The sequence below is a fragment of the Aplysia californica genome, unplaced genomic scaffold, assembly GCF_000002075.1.
Source record: "Aplysia californica isolate F4 #8 unplaced genomic scaffold, AplCal3.0 scaffold00767, whole genome shotgun sequence".
Taxonomy (NCBI): domain Eukaryota; kingdom Metazoa; phylum Mollusca; class Gastropoda; order Aplysiida; family Aplysiidae; genus Aplysia; species Aplysia californica.
This window is the reverse complement of record NW_004798037.1, coordinates 84,714-106,681: the sequence shown is the minus strand read 5'-3', so window position 1 is coordinate 106,681 and position 21,968 is coordinate 84,714. Positions and strand designations below refer to the sequence as shown.

At 39.5% G+C, this 21,968-nt stretch overlaps 2 protein-coding genes across 3 annotated transcripts; one reads left to right on the top strand and one right to left on the bottom strand.

The window, feature by feature from the left end:
• Positions 1 to 1,485: 1,485 nt before the first annotated feature.
• Positions 1,486 to 13,376, bottom strand: LOC101846099. Its single transcript, XM_005109327.3, has 10 exons — positions 13,199 to 13,376; positions 11,005 to 11,237; positions 9,345 to 9,483; positions 8,336 to 8,481; positions 7,271 to 7,410; positions 6,391 to 6,591; positions 5,782 to 5,920; positions 4,936 to 5,115; positions 3,305 to 3,399; positions 1,486 to 1,913 (listed from the first exon to the last, which is right to left on the bottom strand). The coding sequence occupies exons 2-10, from the start codon at positions 11,215 to 11,217 to the stop codon at positions 1,826 to 1,828; spliced, it is 1,341 nt and encodes a 446-aa protein (XP_005109384.1). The 5' UTR covers positions 11,218 to 11,237; positions 13,199 to 13,376; the 3' UTR covers positions 1,486 to 1,825.
• A 550-nt stretch (positions 13,377 to 13,926) lies between these two features.
• On the top strand, positions 13,927 to 21,968 carry LOC101847378 (survival of motor neuron-related-splicing factor 30). Of its 2 annotated transcripts, XM_013088577.2 has the most exons (7): positions 13,927 to 14,056; positions 15,779 to 15,844; positions 17,187 to 17,374; positions 18,167 to 18,254; positions 19,559 to 19,638; positions 20,795 to 20,921; positions 21,822 to 21,968. In XM_013088577.2, the coding sequence occupies exons 1-7, from the start codon at positions 14,009 to 14,011 to the stop codon at positions 21,966 to 21,968; spliced, it is 744 nt and encodes a 247-aa protein (XP_012944031.1). In that variant the 5' UTR covers positions 13,927 to 14,008. The 2 variants fall into 2 exon arrangements, with proteins under 2 accessions (XP_012944031.1, XP_012944033.1); XM_013088579.2 differs by lacking the exon at positions 13,927 to 14,056 and having other exon boundaries at positions 15,776 to 15,844; positions 16,580 to 17,374.

Genomic DNA, 21,968 nt, shown 5'->3' with positions numbered 1-21,968 from the left:
CCCCCAACCCCTTTCTCTCCATCCTTCTCTTTCTCTCTCCTTTTTCTTCTATCTGACAAAAGCAGCCGTGGTGGCCCAGTGCATAGTACACAGGCGTCTGTTGCTTAATGGTTAGAGTGCTCACCCTGGCAGGCAAAAGACGCACAATGAGTTCGGATCCCGATTAGGGAAAATTACAATGTGTGTTTTGTTCAGAATTTTAGTTTTCTTTTCTTTAAAAAAATGATTGTTGTTGCTGTTGTTAAATTGTTTTTGGTGCTTTTTTGGTTTCCACGGCCCCCTATGATGACATCTACTACTATTATGACAGCTGGGTAATCTTTCTTTTTTTTTAGTATAGGTTTTACGGCGCTCGCAACTGCATAAGGTCATATGAGCGCCAGAAGATTAGAGGCGTTACAAGAGAGTAACAAATATAAAAAAGAAGGAGGGGAGATCAGGACGATAGATGTTTGATAGGAAAGAAGAAGCAGCTTTCTCTTCTTCTGTTATTCACTGTATACGTTTTACGCCCCTTTCAGTTTCAGCATTGCCATGCTATTTCAATTGAGGCACAACCTGCAGGTTTAAAATCAATCTCCAGCAGGACCAAGCCAAATAGGCAGAAAGCCTTTTTAAGTTTAAGTTTTACATGTAGTAAGGTTTTACGGCGCTCGCAACTGCATAAGATCATATGAGCGCCAAGGGGTGGATGTCAAAAGAGAAGTTTAAACAGGGAATCAGGCTTACTCTGCTCATCTCTCTAGCCTCAATAGCACAAAGTCTGCTTCGACTATCAAGGCACCCCGGAAATAGCAGTTCACAAGAGAGTGACAAGCAAACAAAAGAAGTAGAGGAAAAAATGACGAGAGTAAGGATGAGGAAAGCAAAAGCAGCAGTTCCCCTTATGTTGTTCCGGCACAGTATGAGCATGACATTGATAAATCAACCCATTTACAGTTCTACTGTGCATAAGAACATGTTAATATCACCTCTTTGGGAATTCCATAAAGACACTTCAGTCAGTAGCATGGCCCAATTAACATTGAAAAAAAAAGGCACAGGAAGTTTTTGAGAAATTTGAAACCACACAAAATCATCTTTCTACACAGCAAGCATCCAGAAAATTTCAAAAGCGCTGGCTTTAGCCTGAAAACTCAAAGTTTTAGTTTAGTTTAGTTTTATTAAGAGTTTTATGGCACTTGCAACACAAAAAGGTCATATAAGTGCAGAAAAATAGATGTGTTACAAGACAGTAACATACACAAAAAAGGAGGAGGAGAGATAAGGATGATAGATGTTTGATATAGAGGAAAAAAGGAGGAGGAGAGATAAGGATGATAGATGTTTGATATAGAGGAAAAAAGGAGGAGGAGAGATAAGGATGATAGATGCTTGATAAAGAGGAAAAAAGGAGCAAACCACACCAGAGCACCCGTCAACCGAAAACTCAAAAGCAAACCACAAACTCACAAACAGACAAATGACAAACGGCCAAGAAAATTGTTTAGAGCAAACATGACTTTTTAATTCTCATGAGATAAAAATAAAATTCCAAATTTGCCATATAACCACACTCCAATGTGTTGTAATACACACACACACACACACACTCACTAACAACAGAAAAAGACACAGGCACACACAAACACACTCACACTCACTCACTAACAACAGAAAATGACACATGCACACGCACACACACACACACACAAACTACAACTGTGAACTTTCCCATGATGAAAACACACAGACAAAGGGACATACAACGTACATACACCTATTATGAATAATGAGCTTTTGCATCCATATGAACACACAAAAAAAAACCAATTACTAGCTAAAACTATGAGCTTTTGCTGCCTTTCAAAGTTTGTGATTTCTTCCATCGCCGTATCAGTCTGGTCACTGCCTCAATAATTGGCTCAGGTTTTCTGTAACAAAAAATATCAAAATTATAATAAAACAATTTATATCACCAACAGGAATCCTAAGTGCAACTAGAAATTTTCAAATTTTAAATTCACAATATATCTTATTCAATCTGGTACCTTACCAGTAACTGTGGTGTTAAGGCTAAGCTCTTTGCTGCTTTAAGCACAAGACATGAGGTTGAGTCTTAAGTAGAGAAATGTTTTATCGAGTATCTCTGCCTCTCTGCTAGGACGCTGTGTGCCACTCATTCTGGGTTGGTCCTGTCACAGAGGGGGTGAAGCAGCCTGCCTCCTTATTGTTTATAATTTTTTTTTCTGGTAAGTGTTTTACGGTGATCGCAACTGCATATGGTCATTTGAGCGCACGGGACACATTAAACTTTTTCAGTTGGTAGGAAATTTTGAATTTTGCCCTGGTAGAGGCCGAAGCCTACTCTTATCGATTTCAGACCACCAAGGGATCTTTAACGTGCACAACATGCACACGGGTATTTTAAATTAACTTGATACACCCATAAAACATTTGAAGAGTACAGGGGGGAAAAACGGGAATAGTCACAAACTGAAAATCGGGAGGGGCTATCAATTTGGAACGCTTGTTGACTCATAACTGTATTTCTGTTCAACTGTCGGTCGATTATTGTTGTTATATTTCCCACTCAACAACACTTAACAATAAACCACCAGTCAAACAAATGTATGAAGTTTATGAGTCCACTTTTAAATGGGAATGTCCTTAAGACAACTTCAGTCAGCCGCACTGCCCTGGTGGGGGAATGGTTATTTTCGACCCAATACAAGACTCCGGAGTTCCTGATGATCCAAGTTCAAGTTTGCAGTTACCAAGACTCAAGTAGCAAGACGTAACACAAGAACTCCGCGATCAAACAGGAAGAGACAGAAGGAGACAGTTTAGTTTTAGTAAGAGTTTTACCGCACTTGCAACACAATAAGGTTATATAAGTGCCGAAGAATAGATTAGATGCGTTACAAGAGAGTAACATACACAAAGAACAAGGAGGAGAGATAAGGACGATAGATGTTTGATAGGAAAGAAGGAGAGATAAGGACGATAGATGTTTGATAGGAAAAAAAGAGCAAACCACACAATGGCACCCGCCAACCACCCACTCACAATGTTAGGAGAACTCAATTCCTATGATAATCAGTAGCGCTGTTGTAGGCAGAACAACCAACATTCAAGCACTCAGTGATCAAACAGGAAGAGACAGAAGGAGACAGGGCAGGACGATGAAAGACAGAAAGACGGGGAAGACAGGGAAGTAAAATACGGGGAAGACAGGGAAGTAAAATACGGGGAAGACAGAGAAGTAAAATACGGGGAAGACAGAGAAGTAAAATACGGGGAAGACAGGGAAGTAGAGATGTACCTGTACATAATGTGACGGTCAGCTCCGTTGACCACCAGGTGTTGTGCGTGAGGGAAGTACTTGGACAACAGGAGCTGCTCCGCCCGCGCCCAGGCCTGAGAAATAGAAAGGGAATAACAAAGAGAATAGAGATGTTCATTTTCAACAAATTCAAATGACAAAATACAGTCGAAATTGCCTACTAAGACAGTCATCCATTCAGTCGTGAGCTGACAAACGCTTTTTTTTTCATTTTGGCACCAAAATTGTTTATTTGCTAAATCGAAATTCTAATCAGTTACCCTACTTGTGTGAAAAAAATCAAAGTGAAACTGAGACTAGTTTTTCAATAAATTAGAATTCAAATTTCAGAATGACTCTATTCTTCAATGGTTATGCTGACAAAAAAATCTCTTTTTCTTGAAACTGCTGAGAAGAAAAAAAAAGGCGTTTTGTCAGCTTATAGCAGCATTGTCGAGGGGAGTATTGGCAGTTTCAGACAGGTGGTCATCTTACAAAATGTTAATATAAGGATAATATTTCTTTTTAACGCAAGAGGGACAAAATAGGAAGTAGCTGGTAGTTGTGACTGTCTTATCCAACTGGCCGTTAGAGCAGGCTCAACTACATATGTGAGGCAGGGTGGTGGAATCAGGCTCTCTGCAAAATAATCAAAGTGAAGAAACTGGAATTTTTCCGCAGATTTGTGAATTTTTATTGAATTTTTGTTTTTTGGCTCAGCACCTTTCATGCCCAATAAAGAACACATTTCTGAGTGGATTTTACTGAAAAACGTTGATTAAAGGCACAAAAAAATGAAAATTTTCAGTTACCACAGACTCTTAAGCTAAGGAAATTTGGCGGCCATTTTCTCTCTGATTTTACCTCTGAAACCAGGTGACCCCCACATCCTTCATCCGCAAATATCTCGACTTGTATTCGAGAGAAATGGACATTTTTAAAAATCCAAATAAAGACAAATGAAGAAGCTTTCAGGTGAAACCAATAGCTCTACATGCCCAAAAATTGACGAGAGGCTGATTCCACTGCGTCGTGACACATATGATGATTCTGTGCACTTTCCTTTCACTCTAATCAGAATGAGAAGAACAAATACAACAACATCCCTTTCCTGTATCATCATCTTTTGTCTTTGTTTCTCTGAGTTGCAACAAGCTGAAAAGTTCTTGAATTAATGTGAATAATCTTTTCTGATAAACAATACAAGAATAAATGTTTGAATAAACAAGAATGATTTTTGCAAAGAGTAATACGTAATAATAGGTTGCTAAATTTAAATAAAAATGATTTTTTTAAATAAATACATAATAATAGGTTGCTAAATTTAAATAAAAATGATTTTTAAAAATAAATACATAATAATAGGTTGCTAAATTTAAATAAAAATGATTTTAAAAAATAAATACATAATAATAGGTTGCTAAATTTAAATAAAAATGATTTTTAAAAATAAATACATAATAATAGATGCTGAATTAACTGAAAAACAATTGTCAAAAATGAATAATACATGATAACAGGTAGTTGAACTGAAAAGAAAAAAAATTCTTTAGGAAAAAAACATACATAGTAATCGTTTCTTAAATTGAATAAAAACGATTAGTTAAAATGGACAGTACATGCCAGCTTACCTTATTTAAATGAGCAGGCATTTGCTCATCGTAATAATTCCCGGTGAGTATTGAGACAGAGATGTTATTGGCCAGGGGTTTGACCATCCTCAAGGTGCGTAGCTGCGACAAGGTCTCATTGATGAAGTAATGCTCGTCCACGACGGAGCTCAGGTGGCGTGGGTGGCACAGCAGGTGTTTCTGGTGGGGAGAAAAATAGACATACAATTTAATGTTGTTGTTGTTGTTATCGATCCAGCAACATCTAGGCTCTCGCCCTTCTGTCCAATGCCATGTAGTGATAAGTGCAGGTTTGCTGCAGGTGCTGTAATGTTCCGTAGAGTGTGATAAAATATAATAATAATACTTACTTGGTTGAAGAATAGGCATCATTGCAGGTGGCACAATGCCATAGCTGCTCCTCCCTCCTCTTCAGGATCCATAAAAGGGTCTGCCTGCTGATTGTGCCAGTTAACAGCTGGTTGGATATTTTTCTGTCTTTTCTACGCAGGTTACTGTCTCACCACGCCCCTCTGGAGACACTAGCTTCCCTTAATAATAATAATAATAATAATAGATAGCATTTGTATAGCGCAATTCCCTGCTCAACAGCAAGCTCTATGCGCTTCACAATCTATACTGTTATCCCAGCAGACCTGAGAGCATTTCTGAAACAACCTCAACTTCCTAGGAAGATTACAGTGCAAGCAGCCATTTATAGGCTCTTGAACACTAACATACTGACAAGATCTTTCACGATCTATGGCCAGGTACCCATTCCCACCTGGGTGAAGTGAGGAAAATTCGTGTAAAGCTGAATCGATATAACACCAACAACAACATCTAACTCAAGGGTTAGTAACTCACCTGTCTAATAATCACCTCCTCTGGAACGTACTGTCCTGTGATAGGCTGGTTGAGAGCACCAATGAGAAGACCGAGTCGCGTGAACCCTAAGGCAGCTCCGAGCTGAAAGGTCTGATAGGTGGGGCTCACGCTGTTGAACCTGTGAAAACACATATTTTATTTTTGTTCTTTTTCATAAGAGCTTTACGGCACTTGCGACACAATAGGGTCATATAAGTGCCGAAGATTAGAGGTGTTACAAGGGAAAGTTACTGATGATCAGACAGACAGACAGGGTCACCAACGAGGAATTGTTAAGAAAAACAAGACAGACCCCAGTCAGAGACGAAGTAGGAAGAAGGCGTGGCGATGGACTGGACATACTATCAGGAAGTCAGGCAGCTGCATAACAAAGAGAGTTTTGGATTGGAATCCATAGGGTAAGAGATTAAGGGGAAGACCGCGAGGAACCAGGAGAAGAATCAAAGAAATTGATGTACAGAAAAGTGGTGGGAAGACAGGGAATAACATCAAGAGGCTAGCCCAGGACAGAGAAAGGTGAAAAGTGTTTGTCCATAGCCTATACCCTGGTGCAGGGTGAGAAAGGCAATGATAATGATGATATCTTACCAATGATGAGACCATGCTCCGTCCGTCTGCTCAAATATTCCGTCAGGCAGCGGGTTGACGAGAACCAGCCCCAGAGTGTCCGCCTCGTAAATGTGGGCAAAAAACTGGGCTACGACGGCTCCCAGCTCGGCCCCTACCAGAATCAACGGCTTGGGCTGTTGGCTGCTCGAAGAAATTAGATGGCTCAGATCATCCACCATTCTGAAAACAAAATTGAAAGTAATGTTGTCAGTCACAACACAATTGCCATAGTTATTTCATGGTTGTTTTCAGAAAACTTTTTTTTAAAAACTCACACAAATCTTTGTCCAAATAAATGGACATTCCTTTTAAATAAACACAGAAAACATTCCTAAAATAAACACACAAAACATTTATACTCAAACAAACACATAAAACATTCCTAAAAATAAACACATAAAATATTCATTAAACAAACACAAAGCAAAACTTTATAGAAACAAACAAACGAACACATAAAACATTCTAAAATATACACAAAAAATAGTCCTTAAAACAAACACACACAAATTTCCTCAACGAACACATAAAACAGAATAACACAAAACATTCCTAAAAAAACCCACATAAAACATCACTCAATCAAGCACATAATACATTTCTCAAGAAAACACATACAAAATTACAAACACATACAACATTCCTAAAATTGCAAACACACATAAAACATTCCTAAAAACAAACACATAAAACATCACTCAATCAAAAACATAAAACATTTCTCTAGCAAACACTTAAACCATTCCTAAAATATCACAAACACATCAAACATTCCCCCCCAGCAAACAAACACAAATAAAACCTTGCTACAACAAACACATAAAACATTCTTCAAACAAACAGACAAACAACCGCCCACCTTTCTACGGTAAAGGGCTGCCACCTGTCTGCATCGTGACTCTGCGTGAACTGAGGAGAGTCTTCTGTTTTGGCCGTTGTCCCCGAGCGATTGATAGGTCGTTCACTGAAACCGATCCCGGCTCTGTCGTACACACAGACCTACGGAGAGAGGGTTACGGTAAAAGTAAATGTGTCACCATGCGGTGGAATCAGGCACTCGTCAATTTTGGGGGATATATGGAGTTGTTGGTATCATCTTAAAGGTTCTTCAATGTCCACTTGCCTTGCACTTGATGAGAAAAATTATCCATTTATCTTGAATAGAAGTCGAGATATTTGTGATTGAAGGAGGTGGGGTCGCCTGGTTTCAGAAGTAAAATTAGCGAGAAAATGGTCGACAAAGTTTGGTGACTTCAATAGCTCAAGAAACTATGGAAATTGCAAATTTACATTTTACGTGCCTTTAACCAACGTTTTCCCATAAAATCCACACAAAAGAATGTTTTTGAACGGAATTACATTATTTTGACGAGCGTCTGATTTCACCATGATGCCTCACAAATAACTAATTCACTCTTCATAACTTTACTAAACAACTTCACTTAACCCTCTATGTTTTCGCTTCAAGCGGTAATCACAACCCACTGTTTCCTGTTCGTGGAAGATGTACCTGACTGCCTTAGAGTTACAAAGTTCTACCTCACATTTTTGGCCATTTGGAGTTACTAAGCCCATGAGGTCAGAAACCAAATGTACTGTCTGCTCTATCAAAATCGTAAGATTATTCAGAGGCGTTATAGAGATATTCAAAGAATCGCCTTTTAAAAAAGTGTAATATGTGAAATTCAAAATTTTTAACGTCAAATTTCTCAAAACTAGGAACTGACCAGATAGAACTTTGTAATTTTAGTTCTAGAGTAGAAACCTGTGAACCACAGTGACAACCCCCCCCCCCCCCCCCCCCCCCCCACTCCCCCAGTAATTATGGATTTTGCACATAAGTCAGGTTGTGCGAAATGGGGGATGGGGGCTATATTTTACTTTCACCGTAAAGCCAATACAACTATCTCTCCAAAGTGCTCACATTAGCGTGCTGCGACAGTTTCTCCACGACGGCAGTCCACACGTCGGAGCTCATGCCTGTGGGTGCGTCAAGGACAACTGTGGGCGGGCCTTGACCCTGACAAGACAGGAAGAGCTTCTGACCCCAGCCGATGTCATAAAGCTCCCCTGTGAAAGGAATAGGAAAATGACGTAGTGGAATTGTGGCATTCTTGTTGGTCACAATGTTTTTGAATGGTCAAAAGACGAGAAAAAAAAATTGGGGTTAAACAATTTGTGGCAACAAGGGTTGCTGTTAGTGTTAAGAGGAAAAGTCTGCTGTTAACAATGAGATTTATTTTTATATTGAAAAAAAATTCCATTCCAAAAGCTTAGGTTGCCGTTAGGATGAGGTTGCTTTTATCTGAGTTGCTGTTAAAGTGGACATCACCGGGTATCAGTGCTGAAAGTTCATAAACTTCATACTGTATGATTATAATATATATAAGTACTTTGGTTTAAAAATTAAGAGGCACCACTGTAGTAACAAAAGTATACTTTGACCAATGAAAATCAGTAAAAGTGTCGAGTGATCAAGGTAAAGGAAAAAAAGCAAAATTAAAACAAAATTCTTTTTTTTTGGTGATTTCCAGTAATATTATGCATCTTTCAGCTACAAGTTTTAAGATTTATTGCAACGATATACTGTATCTCTTTCAAAGACAGAGTTTTATTTTATTTCCTTTTAAAATGACACTAGCCAGAAACAAAAAGATACAACCTCTTGAAAGAGCCAACTGCTTCTTTGCAGATCACCCTCCATTCCATTCGACCTTCAATCTACTCATTTCCTACTTAAGAATCGACAATGAATCTCCATCCATCATCCTCATCAAGTGTCAAATCAGAACCAGACATCAGCTATCATGGAAAGCAAGTCATGGCTATGCTCAGATGCCCTTAAAAAATTGCCACAAATTCAGGCAATATAGAAAAAACATTTGATTTCACTCTAAGTAAGACCTGAAAAAAAACCACACAAAAGATACTACCTGGGGGTCTCAACTCCACAGTTTCTCGCTGAAGAGATGCGTAGTTGAGGAACGGTGGGACAAATATAATCAAAAAGACGTACTTCAATTTTCCGCAGGCAGCAGACAGGAGTGTATAGGACTCCTTCTCACCATTTCCCTTCAAGAGAAGAAACAAAGATTGAATCAGTGGGTGGTTGGCGGGTGCCCTGGTGTTGTTTGCTTCTTCTTTCCTATCAAACATCTATCGTCCTTATCTCCCCTTCTTCTTTTTTATGTTTGTTACTCTCTTGTAACACCTCTAATCTTCTGGCGTTCATTTAACCTTATGCAATTGTGAGCGTCGTAAGACCTCAACTAAAAAAAAAAAAAAAAGATTGAATCAAGAAAAGAATGGACATCTCAATAAAAACAATACACAGCAACCTAAAAAAAACTTAACACAAGTGACTAACGTCTTTTTCTCATTCATCTCTACCTGGGCGTCCCAATCTCTACAATGAAGACTGATGTTCTGCAATTCAAAAGGAGACTGACATTTTCCCCCTGTTGTCTTCATACATCTATATATACCCTAAAGGTTTTTGTAATTAAATTCCTGCATGTGGTTGAATGATGCATCTGATGTGATATGTAGATCTACATTTTGTCAGCTTTATTTCTCTTTTCATATGGAATTTTAATGAGAGTAATATATTATTTACATTTTCATGTATACCTGAAGGTGTTTTAGGGTCCTGCACTGTCAAAAAAAATTTCACTCTGGGATAATAAAGTATTATATATCTTAATCGCATCTCTTATCTTTATTTTGTCTCCTCTAGCACTGCAACGAGCAGTTTTCAATCCTCTGAAACTTTCTAGTTCTTTTATATTGGCCATCCCTCTCATTGCTCTCCTCCCCTGCAAGAGCAGACTTTCATATTTCTCACAAACTACAAAAAAAATTAATCTCAAATATCATATTTGTTATAATTGAAGCCCCTGAAAATCCTCATACATGATGTATGAAGCTATTTAGCTAAAATATCAATTTTACAGGAAAAACAATCTTGCTTTGGAACATGATTTGATTTTTATTAACACTAAATCTATTCTAGACTTATTTAAAACTGTCAAACACTGAAGCACTGAAGCATTCGGTCAACAAAGACCAAAACAATTTCAATATGGTAACGCTAGGGAATTCAAATTTGCCACTTTCTTTGAAAAAAATATTTATGTTTCAAATCACCTTCAGTTGAATACCGAGACAGAGGGAAAAAACAACCTAAAGAGCATCTAAAAGGTGCTGCACTGCATAAAAAAATAGGAAACTGAAACTCCAATTTTTTCTTTAAGTGCCAGATGCTCTAAAAAAAGATCTGAATATTATCCTGACCTGTTCTCCTCATCCATCTCTTCTCAAGTTCTCCGAGATGCTATTTTTGACCTACCTCTACCTCTTTTTAACGCTTTATCTCCTGCAAGCTGCTCCCAGTGGCTCATTTATTAGACGAAGAACAATGAAAACAGGTTCAATTGTTTTGATTTAATGACCACTTTAATGATGTTTCCGTCATTTTTACATTTAGTACCAAAAAAAGGACCCCGGCATAGAGGGTTTACCCCCCTCCGAGATAAAGAGTTAACAAAGATGTCCACTGATCTTAAAAAAGACTAAGACACAATAAAAGCATACCTTTCCTTTATTCCTTTGCCTCTTACTTTTCCGCTGTTCTGTTGGTTCAGTGCTGGACTTGTCATTTCCTACAGAGTTCTCATCGCAGTCAACATCAGGTTTCCTTCCCCCTTCAGCTTTGTCATTTTCCTCCTCTGGCTTCTCATCTCGGGATTTTCTTGATTTCCCTTTACTCTTTGACTTCCTCTCTCGTACTGCATCAGACTGAGTCATGTTGTGCTGTAGATATTAATCTGTGAATAGATTAAATAAATATGAAAGTATTATCTACCAGACAATTAAAATATTTATAAATTCTTTCTATGCTGTTTTCAATGCTTGTGGGTGTGGAAACAGAGAGGCAAACCCATGCCGTACTTAAACATTTTTACTTTTTCATCCTCGTTGCCGTTAAGCGTCGAGGGGAGATGCAGTTTTCTATGGTAGGCCAGGTCCGCAGCTCTTTCAGTTGTGATGTTATTTTCTCAGGGTTTCCTTGACACCCTCGATCCACCTTTTACATAGCCTTCCTCTTACTTTATAGCCTGAGTGCTTGGTGTTGTAGGTTCTCGAGGTTGGCTGGCCAGGTGACATAGCCCACCATGTAGTAATACGTAGTAATTTTCCACTTTCCAAAATTTTATTCACATATTTGCTAGATTGAGGTAAAGAGGGGTAGGGTTAACCCCCTAACAGTGGGTTGGCATATAAATAACCTACCTTTAATTACCCAAATCCAGAAGATATATAGATCTATATATCATGAATAAACATTGGAAAATTACCAGTTACCAGTCCCTACCCCCCATATCACATAATAGAATATATAATGTTATACCTTACCCCCCCCCCCCCTCAACAAAACAATTGCAAATTACGACAGTATAACACGGATAGCTCGAATTCGTTGGGACTGGCCATGATCCGTAGTGTGAGGGATATCATACAAAGATAAAGAAGAAAGAAAAACGGGACCACAGGCACAGTTCATCGGATGCATAATTTCGAGTCTTCTGTGTTCGACCTATCCGTATACTGTATACATACATATTCTTGAAGTCTTCAAGCGAGTGAGTGCATTTTTCAAACAAGTCTCTGTACTACCACATCTTGTTGGTCAAGACAGGTGACGTCATCCCTCTGCTATGGTAGATATTAGATGAAATATCGGCGCTTTTTCAGTAGTTCCCACCCCACAATTTTACAATAATTTGATGTTTTGCAGTTGTTAGGTTTGATACCTTAGCTCGCCGCGCATCAAACGTATAGATCTAGATTCCAGGCTCAAATAAGGGGGGGGGGGGGGGTAACTACCGAAAAGGTACCGAAATTTTAAATATAATTAATATAGTCTAGATATTATCTGTTTTGTTTTGTTTTTGTAAAGTGTTTTACGGCGCTCGCAACTGCATAAAGGTCATATGAGCGCGCGGGACACACCTAATATTTTCAGTTGGTAGGAAATTTTGAATTTTGCCCGGGTGGCGGCCGAAGCCTACTCTTATCGATTTTAGACCACCAAAGGATCTTTAACGTGCGCAACTTGCACACGGGCCCTCCGAGATTTTTTGCCCTTGTCCGAGAAGGCTAGGTGTAGATCTTTCCTACCAGAAGATCAGGGGTGTGGACAGCAGTAAGGAGGAGCCAAGGAGTAGCAGAAGAAAGGCTGCAGAAAGAGTCAGGAGCCCAGAGGAGGGGGCAAAGGAGGTGAGGGGGTGGGGGCAGAAAGTGGAAATGAAAGCAGACAACAGAACATTGCTAGAGAGCAGGAAAGGAGGTGAAAGGAGACAATTTTAGAGAAGAAAATTTGGCGCTTTTTTGGTAATTCCCACCCCGCAATTGATATTCGCGGGTTTTGGGCCCAAGAGTAGGGGGGTTTCAGGGGGGCTTGCCCCCCTGACCAAATAAAAATAAGGTTGGGGGGGTTCCAGGGGGGCATGCCCCCCTGAATTTTACCATAATGTGATGTTTTGCAGTTGTTAGGTTTGATATCTTAGCTTGTATAGATCTCGATGTAGATCTAGGCTCAAATAAGGGGGTGGGAACCACTGAAAAAGCACCGAAAATGTTTCGGTCGCTACACGGATTCGAACCCGGGACCTTTGAAAGAGAGGCCAACACCTTAAAGTTCCTAAAACCTCTAGCTAGGCCACGAGAGCCCCCAGAGCCAGATATTAAATATTATCTATTGAACTGCAAACTGATTATCACTTACTTAAATAAAACGACAATTTGAGGAGGAGAGAAGTGAGATGCTTTCAGCATGAGCACTTTTGCGAACAAATATATGCGACACACTGTCTTTTGTACGTTTTTTGTGTGTCGCCTGCTGTGTGTAGTAAGCCGTGCAATCGCGTCAAATAGCGTGTTGATCTTGAAAGTGAAAGTTGCCGGTTGCCAGTAGCCAGCTGGCTGACAAATCCGACAGAAATGCCAGTTTTTACTCAGATTCAGACTGAAATAATTAATTACGACTAAAAACAGCAGTCAACGACACATTGGGTTCATTTTTTTTTTCAAAGTTGGCCAACAATAAATGTAAACAATTAAACTGATAAACTTTTGATTATTTTTATAGGTCCGGTGAAATCGTGTTTCTATTAAGAACAGCATTATCTGTTCTTTAGAAAGTAAAGCAGTGGACTTACAATTTAAGGACCTATCGATTTCAAGTAGGCATAACATAATAAAAATTAAAATAATAGCCTAATTATAAGCTATTCTGTTAATGAGTGTTCATCTCTTATTGCAATATTGTTATATTTCTATTCGCTCTTTGCTCTCTCCTTTGCAGTCACGAGAACTGCTATCGTCTACAACATGTATAATTTGTGGTTGGTGTCTTTGGCTGTTTTATGTAAAAACCGGTGAAACAGCAGCAATATTTCTCATCTGGCAGGGCAACACCGGCAACCCCTTTCATTGCTCGATCTATTGCCAAATTGCATCTTGTGCTCTTTCTTTGCTGCAATTTGCAACAAACTGACTGACTCTATTGTTTATTTACCGTTACGCTTTTGTCATTATGGCTGAGACAGATGATTTGAAAACTTACAAATTACAGCTGCAACAGGCAAGTAGACTTTTCACTTTTATAGAACGTTTATAAAGGTCTTTGGAAAGCCAGAGTTAGTGCAGTGTATACGAAATGACAATGAAAATGTTCTGTTACCCTATTTATCGATAAGGAAGTGGCGGCTGTTCTCACCAGTCACCAGTGGTCGCAGCATCACACTCTAACGTTCACTTAAGAATATAAGAAACACAATTCAAGAGAAGGGATGAGTAATTTTCGAGACTCACGAGGAGCATATGGAGGCTTTTAGACCGGCGTTATTGGGAGTCACAACATGAAACATTGAAAACTGAGCGTCTTCCAATCACATAACATCGCCTACAGTGTCTACACGTAGGCTACACGGTAACCGGGCACCTAGGTCTAGAATCTAGATCTAGTCTCAGTAATGTCAGTATCTACATACACGGTAACCGGGCATCTAGTCTCACCTTGTCTCAGTTTCTACGTACACAGTAAACTGGCACCTAGTCTCAGTATCTACGACACACTGTAACCGTACACTGTAACCGGAATGAAAATAAATCAATAATAGGCCTATTTGTCCTGTGCTGTCACTTGCTGACAAAAAAAGGGGGAAGATTGAAGAATACCGGACCACTCGTATACATTATTGCGCGAGAATGTGGGGCGGGTGGTTGGGGTGGAGGAGTGAATAGATCTACCGATCCAAGATTCTCCATTGAGAGGTATTAAAAACTGGGGAAAATCCTGAATTCCTAAGGTTGAGACATAGGCAAAGTCAGTCTGCTGGTCTGGTATTCTTCCATCTTACCAAAAAAAGAATCGTACAGGCATCTTGTCGGGCTCGCCATCGTGACCGGTCAGTGAACCTGTGGGTGCGCATCACATTGTGAGTACCTGTTGGGGTCACCAAACTTCATTCAAAGTCTGTGCGCTGCGAAGTGTAGGACTCCGGAATAGAGGGGGTTATTGATTTTTTTTTAAAGGTACAGTCGGGGAAGGGGTGGGGATGAAGGCAACACCGGATGACAAAATCTGAACTGCCAGGTTACCGTGTACGTAGAGTAGACACTCTGTATCAACAAAAATGAAGCTGCAGCAAGCACCTAGCATACCTCTCTCTGATTGGCCCAAATATAGTTTAGATTTAGATGATGTATTTCCGCCATCTATTTTTGTCGTCTTCCTTGGGTTTCCCTTGCCAGTAACTGATTTGATCTTGCCAACTGGCGAGGGAAGCCCCGGAAGACAACAAAAATAGATGGCGGAAATAGGTCATCAATATTTGGGCCAATCACAAAGGTGTGCTAGGTGCTCGCTGTAGCTTCATGAAAATCAACTGATTAAATGGGCAGTCGGCTCTCAATAACCAGTTGACATTATGGGGAGTCGACTCCCAATAACCACTTCATTAAGACAGCGGTTGGGTGGGTGTAAAACGCCTTCCTTGACAATGGATGGTTGTCTTACTACACTTACAGTGGGTGGGTGGGGCTTGTGAAATGTACAAGCTTACACACTATAAAATATGAGGGGCTGGGTGGCGTAGCTGTATTACTGTATTAATCTAGACTCTTGCAAACTAAACTAAGACAGAGGTGCATCATAGTTGTGTTTTTTTTTAAGACTTGGCAGGATAACAGAGTTGTTTGACTTTATTTTCATTATTTTATCTCTATCTGATTGCTTCTTGTGTATGCTACTACTAATCTAATTAACTAATCTTTTGTTGTTTGTTTGTTTTTGTTTTTCCAGGTGGAAGCTGCTCTCACCACAGACCCTACCAATGAAGAATTATTAAAACTTCAAAAAGATCTTCAGGTTAGAATCTTTCAGTCTTTTTGTTTTGTTTTGTTTTTTCTTTGAACTTGCTGTGTCAATTTTGCAGTTGTTAAATTTGTTGTCTGGCAGTATATTTCAGAATATGTGCTAAAATAGTGCCATTACTCTAGTAGTAAAACCTTGGTTTTGTGAGTCTGGCTATTCAGTACAAAGATCAGTGGTTTCACTCCTCTTCTTAGTGCATGTGAAGGGGACACTAATTCCTATGGTAATGTAGAGATATGCATTTGAAAATAAAATCTATGCTTGTAATCTTCGCATAACTTACCGCTGACACTGTCATTTCAAATCTTTCTTCTTGTTGTCTCAGCTCTACATGTAATTTGCATTGTCAGCAGCCCTGAACATTTGAAGTTGGAAGTTTTGCATGTGTATTATTTTCATAGGTCTTTCAAGTAGAAAACATTTTATGCTTTTGAAAAGTACAAAAACGTTCTTTTTCATTCTTTTGGTTGTGGGGGGGGTGTGTTGAACTGATCATGTTGGTTCCTCTTCTTTAATTATTTTCTCTCTTTTTCTTTTATCTAAGCTTCAGCTGGCTAATAGTACCTTTTTACCTGTCTTTACCAAGTGATGGAAAGGGTGAAGGTGATCTTCCTTAGAGAGTTTGTGTCTTTTGGGGGGGTAGGGAATGAGAATTTTTGTTGTGTTAGAGATACAACCTTGTAGAAGAACCAGCGAAAATTTAATCTCTGTTAGACTCTTATATTCTAGATCATGCGCCTTCAGGAGTGAGCATGATAAGGAGATGCAAGAAGAATCATGTAGATAAACCTGGTGACAAGGCGTAAGTATGGGCTTCCCCCACACACAAGATCATCTCTTACTGACAGGGTTGTTATGCTACCATATTTAGAAAGTGTTTTGTATATTTTTATTTTACCTTTTTATGGTATCTGATATTGGTGTTTTTTTTGTCAGTTGTTTTGAGTGGATATATTTCCAAGTGTAAAGATGAGTCTTTTCAAGTGAGCAAGTGTCTAGCAGGTCAAAAATGGAAGTGCAGTTGAGTCTAGTCAGAAATATTAATTCCAAGCCATATTTCAATTATAACTGTTCTGCTGAGCTTTTAAAAGTTCAGTTACCTGGCCTGCTGTTTGTTAGTCAGCTTTTCAACATAATGTTTTTTTTAAAGAATACTTTGATGATTTGTATATTTTTGTTTTTGGAGATTTTTGGTAGATAAAAAGTTTGCTGCATCTTGTGACAGATGAATGCACGAGAATGTAGTATGAGTAAATATTACTACTACTGTACTATAGTTCTACAAAACCATGTCATCTCTTTGGTACTTACTTGTGTGCTTGGCTCTTGTACTCAGGAGGTGATTGCGTTGACAGCGGAGCTGATCTCGCAACCCTCGGCCCCGTCGGCAGAAGGTCATGGCGCCACAGCGGCGGCCGGTGCTGGTTCGGGTGCTTCAGCGGCGGGCTCGGGAGCGGAGGCGTCGGGGGAGGGCGCGTGGAACATCGGCGATTCCTGCATGGCTCTCTACCAGGAGGACGGACAGTGAGTGCTGCAGCACGTTTTTTGCTTCTTCCTTTCTAGTGGTTTTATTTTAAATAAAAATTTTCTTCCTTTCTTGTGGTTTTATGAAGATTTTTTTTTCTTCCTTTCTTTTGGTTTTATGAAGATTTTTTTTTCTTCCTTTCTTTTGGTTTTATGAAGATTTTTTTTTCTTCCTTTCTTTTGGTTTTATGAAGATTTTTTTTTCTTCCTTTCTTGTGGTTTTATGAAGATTTTTTTTTCTTCCTTTCTTTTGGTTTTATGAAGATTTTTTTTTCTTCCTTTCTAGTGGTTTTATTATATATTTTTTTCTTTTTCGTTTCTTGCAGTTTTATGAAGATTTTTTTTGCTTCTTTGTAGTGGTTTTCTTCATTCTTTCTTGTGGTTTTATGAATCAGGGGGGGGGGGGGGGGGGTATTAACTTGTTTTTATTTACAGTCGAATTGTAAATGGGCTGATTTATCAATGTCATGCTCATTCTGCACCGGAACAACATGGGGGGGGAAACTGCAGCTATTTCTTTCCTCATCTTTACTATCGTCATTTTTCCTCTACTTCTTTTGTATGTTTGTCACTCTCTTGTGAATTGCTATTTCCGGGGTGCCTTGGTAGTCTAAGCAGACTTTGTGCTGTTGAGGCTAGAGAGGTGAGCAGAGTAAGTCTGGTTCCCTGTAAGGACTTCTCTGTTGACATCCACCCCTTGGCGCTCATATGACCTTATGCAGTTGCGAGCGCCGTAAAACCTCTACTAAAACTAACTAATTCACTGTTTCTGTTGTGTTGTGTTTGTTCCAGACACTATGAGGCAGTCATTGAGGAGATCCTGGAAGACGGGACCTGCACTGTCACCTACACCGGCTACAACAACAGCGCCATCTGCCCCGTGCGTACTTTTCGCTGATCACCTTAGAAAAGAGCCAAAATGTTTCTTCTTCTTCTTCTATCCCGTGGTTGGGGCAACCGTTGGGGCACCACTGCATTGGAAAACCAGCTCTCGCCATCTATTTTTGTCCTCTGCTCTCCTCAGATTGTCACCTATCGTCTTTCCTGTCCACTCTGTAATGTTGTCATCCCATCTCCTTCTCTGCCTTCCTCTCTTTCTCTTTCCTTGTACGGTTCCTTGCAGGATTGTTTTGGCAAGTCCTGTGGATCTTGTGACATGCCCATACCATTTTAGTTTTCGTCTCTTCACTGTGGTCAGTAGATATTCATATTGCCCCACTGCGTTGGTGATTCTCTTTCATACTTCAGCATTTGAAACGTGGTCTTTGTACGAGATGTCAAGGAGTCTGCGGTAACATCTCATCTCTGTGGTCTGAATCTTTTTCTCTAATTTTTTAGCTGTGCGTGATGTTTCTGTCCCTCCAAATAGGCTTCAGTAATGTTTGGATTGTTTAAATAGAGGTGGGTTTTTTTGGTCACCATTAGAAGAAAGTTTTGAGGCAGGTGGTTGGCGAGGGCTTTGGTGTGGATTGCTCCTTCTTTCCTGTCAAAGATCAGATCTATTGTCCTGTTCTCTCCTCCATTTTTGTGTTTGTTGCTCTCGTAACACCTCTAATCTTCAGCACTTATATGACCTTGTGTTGCAAGTGCTGTAAAACTCTTACTAAAACTAGAATTAAAAGTTTGGGAGTTATTGTGTCAAACTGTTTTATCTTGTGTCCCTTTTTTTAAAACCTTTTTGGTAATCTATTTTGTATAATCAGAAATTAATGTACAAAAAAGTGAGAAGACGTGGAATAACATCGAGAGGCTAGCTCAGGATAGAAAAAGATGGAAAGTGTTTGTTCGTGGCCCATACCCTGGTACAGGGTGAGAAAGGCCATGATGATGATTTTGTGTTATGTCTTCTCTCTCCTCTACTTCTTTTGAATGTTTGTCACTCTCTTGTGAACAGCTGTTTCCTAGGTGCCTTGATGGTTGAAGCAGACTTTGTACTGTTGAGGCTAGAGAGGTGAGCAGAGTAAGTTTGATTCCTCGTTTAGACTTCTCTGTTGACATCCACCCCTTGGCGCTCATGTATGACCTTATGCAGTTCTAAGTGCCATAAAACCTTACTAAAACAAACGTTTTGTTTGTAAAAAGACAATAAGCCAACGAGTGCAGCAAGGTTTCTTTTTTTTTTTTTTTATATATAAATATCTTGCACAGTATTTTTATTCAATTTTTTGTTTTCGTTTCATTCAGATCTCACAGTTGAAGTCAATCGACGACAGACTGAAGAGGGGAGCAAAGGGTGACCGTACAGTTGACGCAAAGAAATCAAAGTGAGTGGGGGAGGAGAAAGTGGATTGATTTCTTAAAGTCATCAGTGGAATACGGAAATCAAAAGCCCCCCATTTCTATTTTTTGCCTGTCAGTTGTTTATTTTGTTTTCGTATTGCCTTAAAATAAAAATGTGAAGTCATTTTGGGGGTTTAAGGGAGAAAAATAAGGAAAATATCAGTGCTCAATTAAGTCTACTTTACAACTTTAGCAAAGAGAGGGCTAGTCACAGAAATGGATGTACAGAAAAGTGGGAAGATATTGGGTAACATCAAGCAACTAGCCCAGGATAGGGAAAGGTGGAAAGTGTTTGTTCGTGGCCTATATTCCTGATCCAGGGTGAGAAAGGCAATGATGATGAGAGAAACGTCTCAATTCTTGGATTTTTTTGTACTCAGAACAAAACTTTGTTATATTCAGGACATAAGACCAGTAGCGGGTATTTTTACCAAAGCAATACTGAGAAAACCGAGGGAGAAATGTGTTCCCCCCTATTGTGTCATGACCATGGCAGTAGTATTTTGCCACAGATTACCCCCACCCCTCGTGTAGAGGTTGGTTTTTTTAAGCAAGTATACTTTCAAGCCATATTTTTGTCAAAATATTTTATGTCCTGACAAAAGTTGGTGTCTGTTTGCAAGTTTGGATTTAAGGACATGGGTGATTAAAAAAATAATTGAAACTTTGTAGGCCTACAATAAATGTAGCTTCTGAATTAATAATTTGTTCAAAAAATTTCTGTAAGTGAATGTCATTGTAAGAAAAATTACATTATAAGATTTTCAGTTTTCAAAGTTGACAACTCTTATGGAGGGATTGGCAGGTCTGACTCTCCCCCTCACAAACACACACACACACACACACACATACATACATGCATAATTTGTGCCGTTGAACTTTTGGGGATGAATAAAAAGGATGTATTTTCGTGGGGGTTTTTTGTTTTTTTTGTCAACCATTTTGTCATGTTTCTGGCCAATAAATAAGTCAGAAGATTTTGTTAAAGTCATTTTGCCATTTATACATATTAATAATTTAGCTTCTAGGTGGGGTTTTTTTCCCCCAAAGTCATTTTTCTACATTCAGAGTGAGAATCGTTTTACCGCACTTACCATTAAAAAGTAAAATTGTTAATCTTTGTGCGGAATGTGTCGGCAGGAAAGATCTGATCGCTGAGCAGCGCGAGTACAAGCGGAAAAAATCCCAGAAGAAAGCCCAGAGGATGAAGCAGCTGGAGGAGGAACACGAGCAGGACAAGAACAGGTGGCTGGACTTTAACGTCAAGGTCAGTTGACAGAGAGAGGAGGAGACGGGGGGGGGTTGGGGGGGATATTTGTACTCCTACACTGCACACTCAGCCGTTCAGTGACAAAACACCTTTTTCTTATTCACTGCAGAGATAAAAAGACGTTTTGTCAGCGTAATCATTCTAAAAAGGCATTCTTCTGTTTTAAGTTCTACCAAAATTAATGTGTCAATAGAGCTTCCTTGGTTTTTCTAATTTATTGCTGGGAACAAGAAACAGATGAACCAAGTCTGGTTGATAAGTTAAGATACATCTTTACTGTCCAGATTCTGGCACATTGGTTTGGTGTTTCACCTCGTGCACGCACACACACACAAACACACTGGCTTACAGTCACATGCATAATATAAAAGGAGCAGCAATATAAACAATAATAATCTTAAGCTAGCTACATACGGTATTCAATGTTATTCTGATGCTTGTTCTGAGGTCATGTGAATACTTATAACAAGATGGTTAAGATAGAAGAATTTGGATGGTAATGTGAGCCAAGATATGATGAAGGAATAATGTACTGTGTTGTTGCTTTTTTTCCCCCTGTAGTTTTCATATTATTATGATATTGTTATGTCTGTATATATGCAGAGATGATTATTTGGTGGGGTTTTTTTTCTACCTTCCCCTCCCCTCCGTGGGTTGGCGGGTGCTCTGGTGTGGTTTGTTTCTTCTTTCCTGTCAAACATCTATCGTCCTTATCTCCCCTTTTTCTTTTTTATGTTTGTTAATCTCTTGTAACACCTCTAATCTTTTGCACTTGCATGACCTTACTGTGTTGCAAGTGCCGTAATACTCTTATTAAAAAACTAAATGGTTTTGGTGTGTTTTTTCTCCCCTCCCCTCCTCACCCCCTCCCCTCCCCCCTCCCTCCTCCCTCCCCAGGCGTTCTCAAAGACGAGCAAGGGCAAGGTGAAGAAAAGCATCTTCGCCACCCCGGACAGCGTGAGCGGGAAAGTGGGCGTGGGAACCTGCGGCTCTGGGGGGAAACCCATGACGTCGTATCAGCACCAGGAGAAGTGGAAGAAGTAG

Excerpts from the sequence above, each read along its gene's own strand:
- LOC101846099 (XM_005109327.3), bottom strand. The coding sequence starts at position 11,217 with ATGACTCAGTCTGATGCAGTACGAGAGAGGAAGTCAAAGAGTAAAGGG. Across the intron at positions 9,484-11,004 it reads GGCAAAGGAATAAAGGAAAG|GGAAATGGTGAGAAGGAGTC; the intron begins GTATGCTTTTAT and ends CTTCTCTTGAAG. Across the intron at positions 7,411-8,335 it reads AACTGTCGCAGCACGCTAAT|GTCTGTGTGTACGACAGAGC; the intron begins GTGAGCACTTTG and ends CTCTCTCCGTAG.
- LOC101847378 (XM_013088577.2), top strand. The coding sequence starts at position 14,009 with ATGGCTGAGACAGATGATTTGAAAACTTACAAATTACAGCTGCAACAG. Across the intron at positions 15,845-17,186 it reads AACTTCAAAAAGATCTTCAG|GAGGTGATTGCGTTGACAGC; the intron begins GTTAGAATCTTT and ends TCTTGTACTCAG. Across the intron at positions 18,255-19,558 it reads ACAACAGCGCCATCTGCCCC|ATCTCACAGTTGAAGTCAAT; the intron begins GTGCGTACTTTT and ends CGTTTCATTCAG.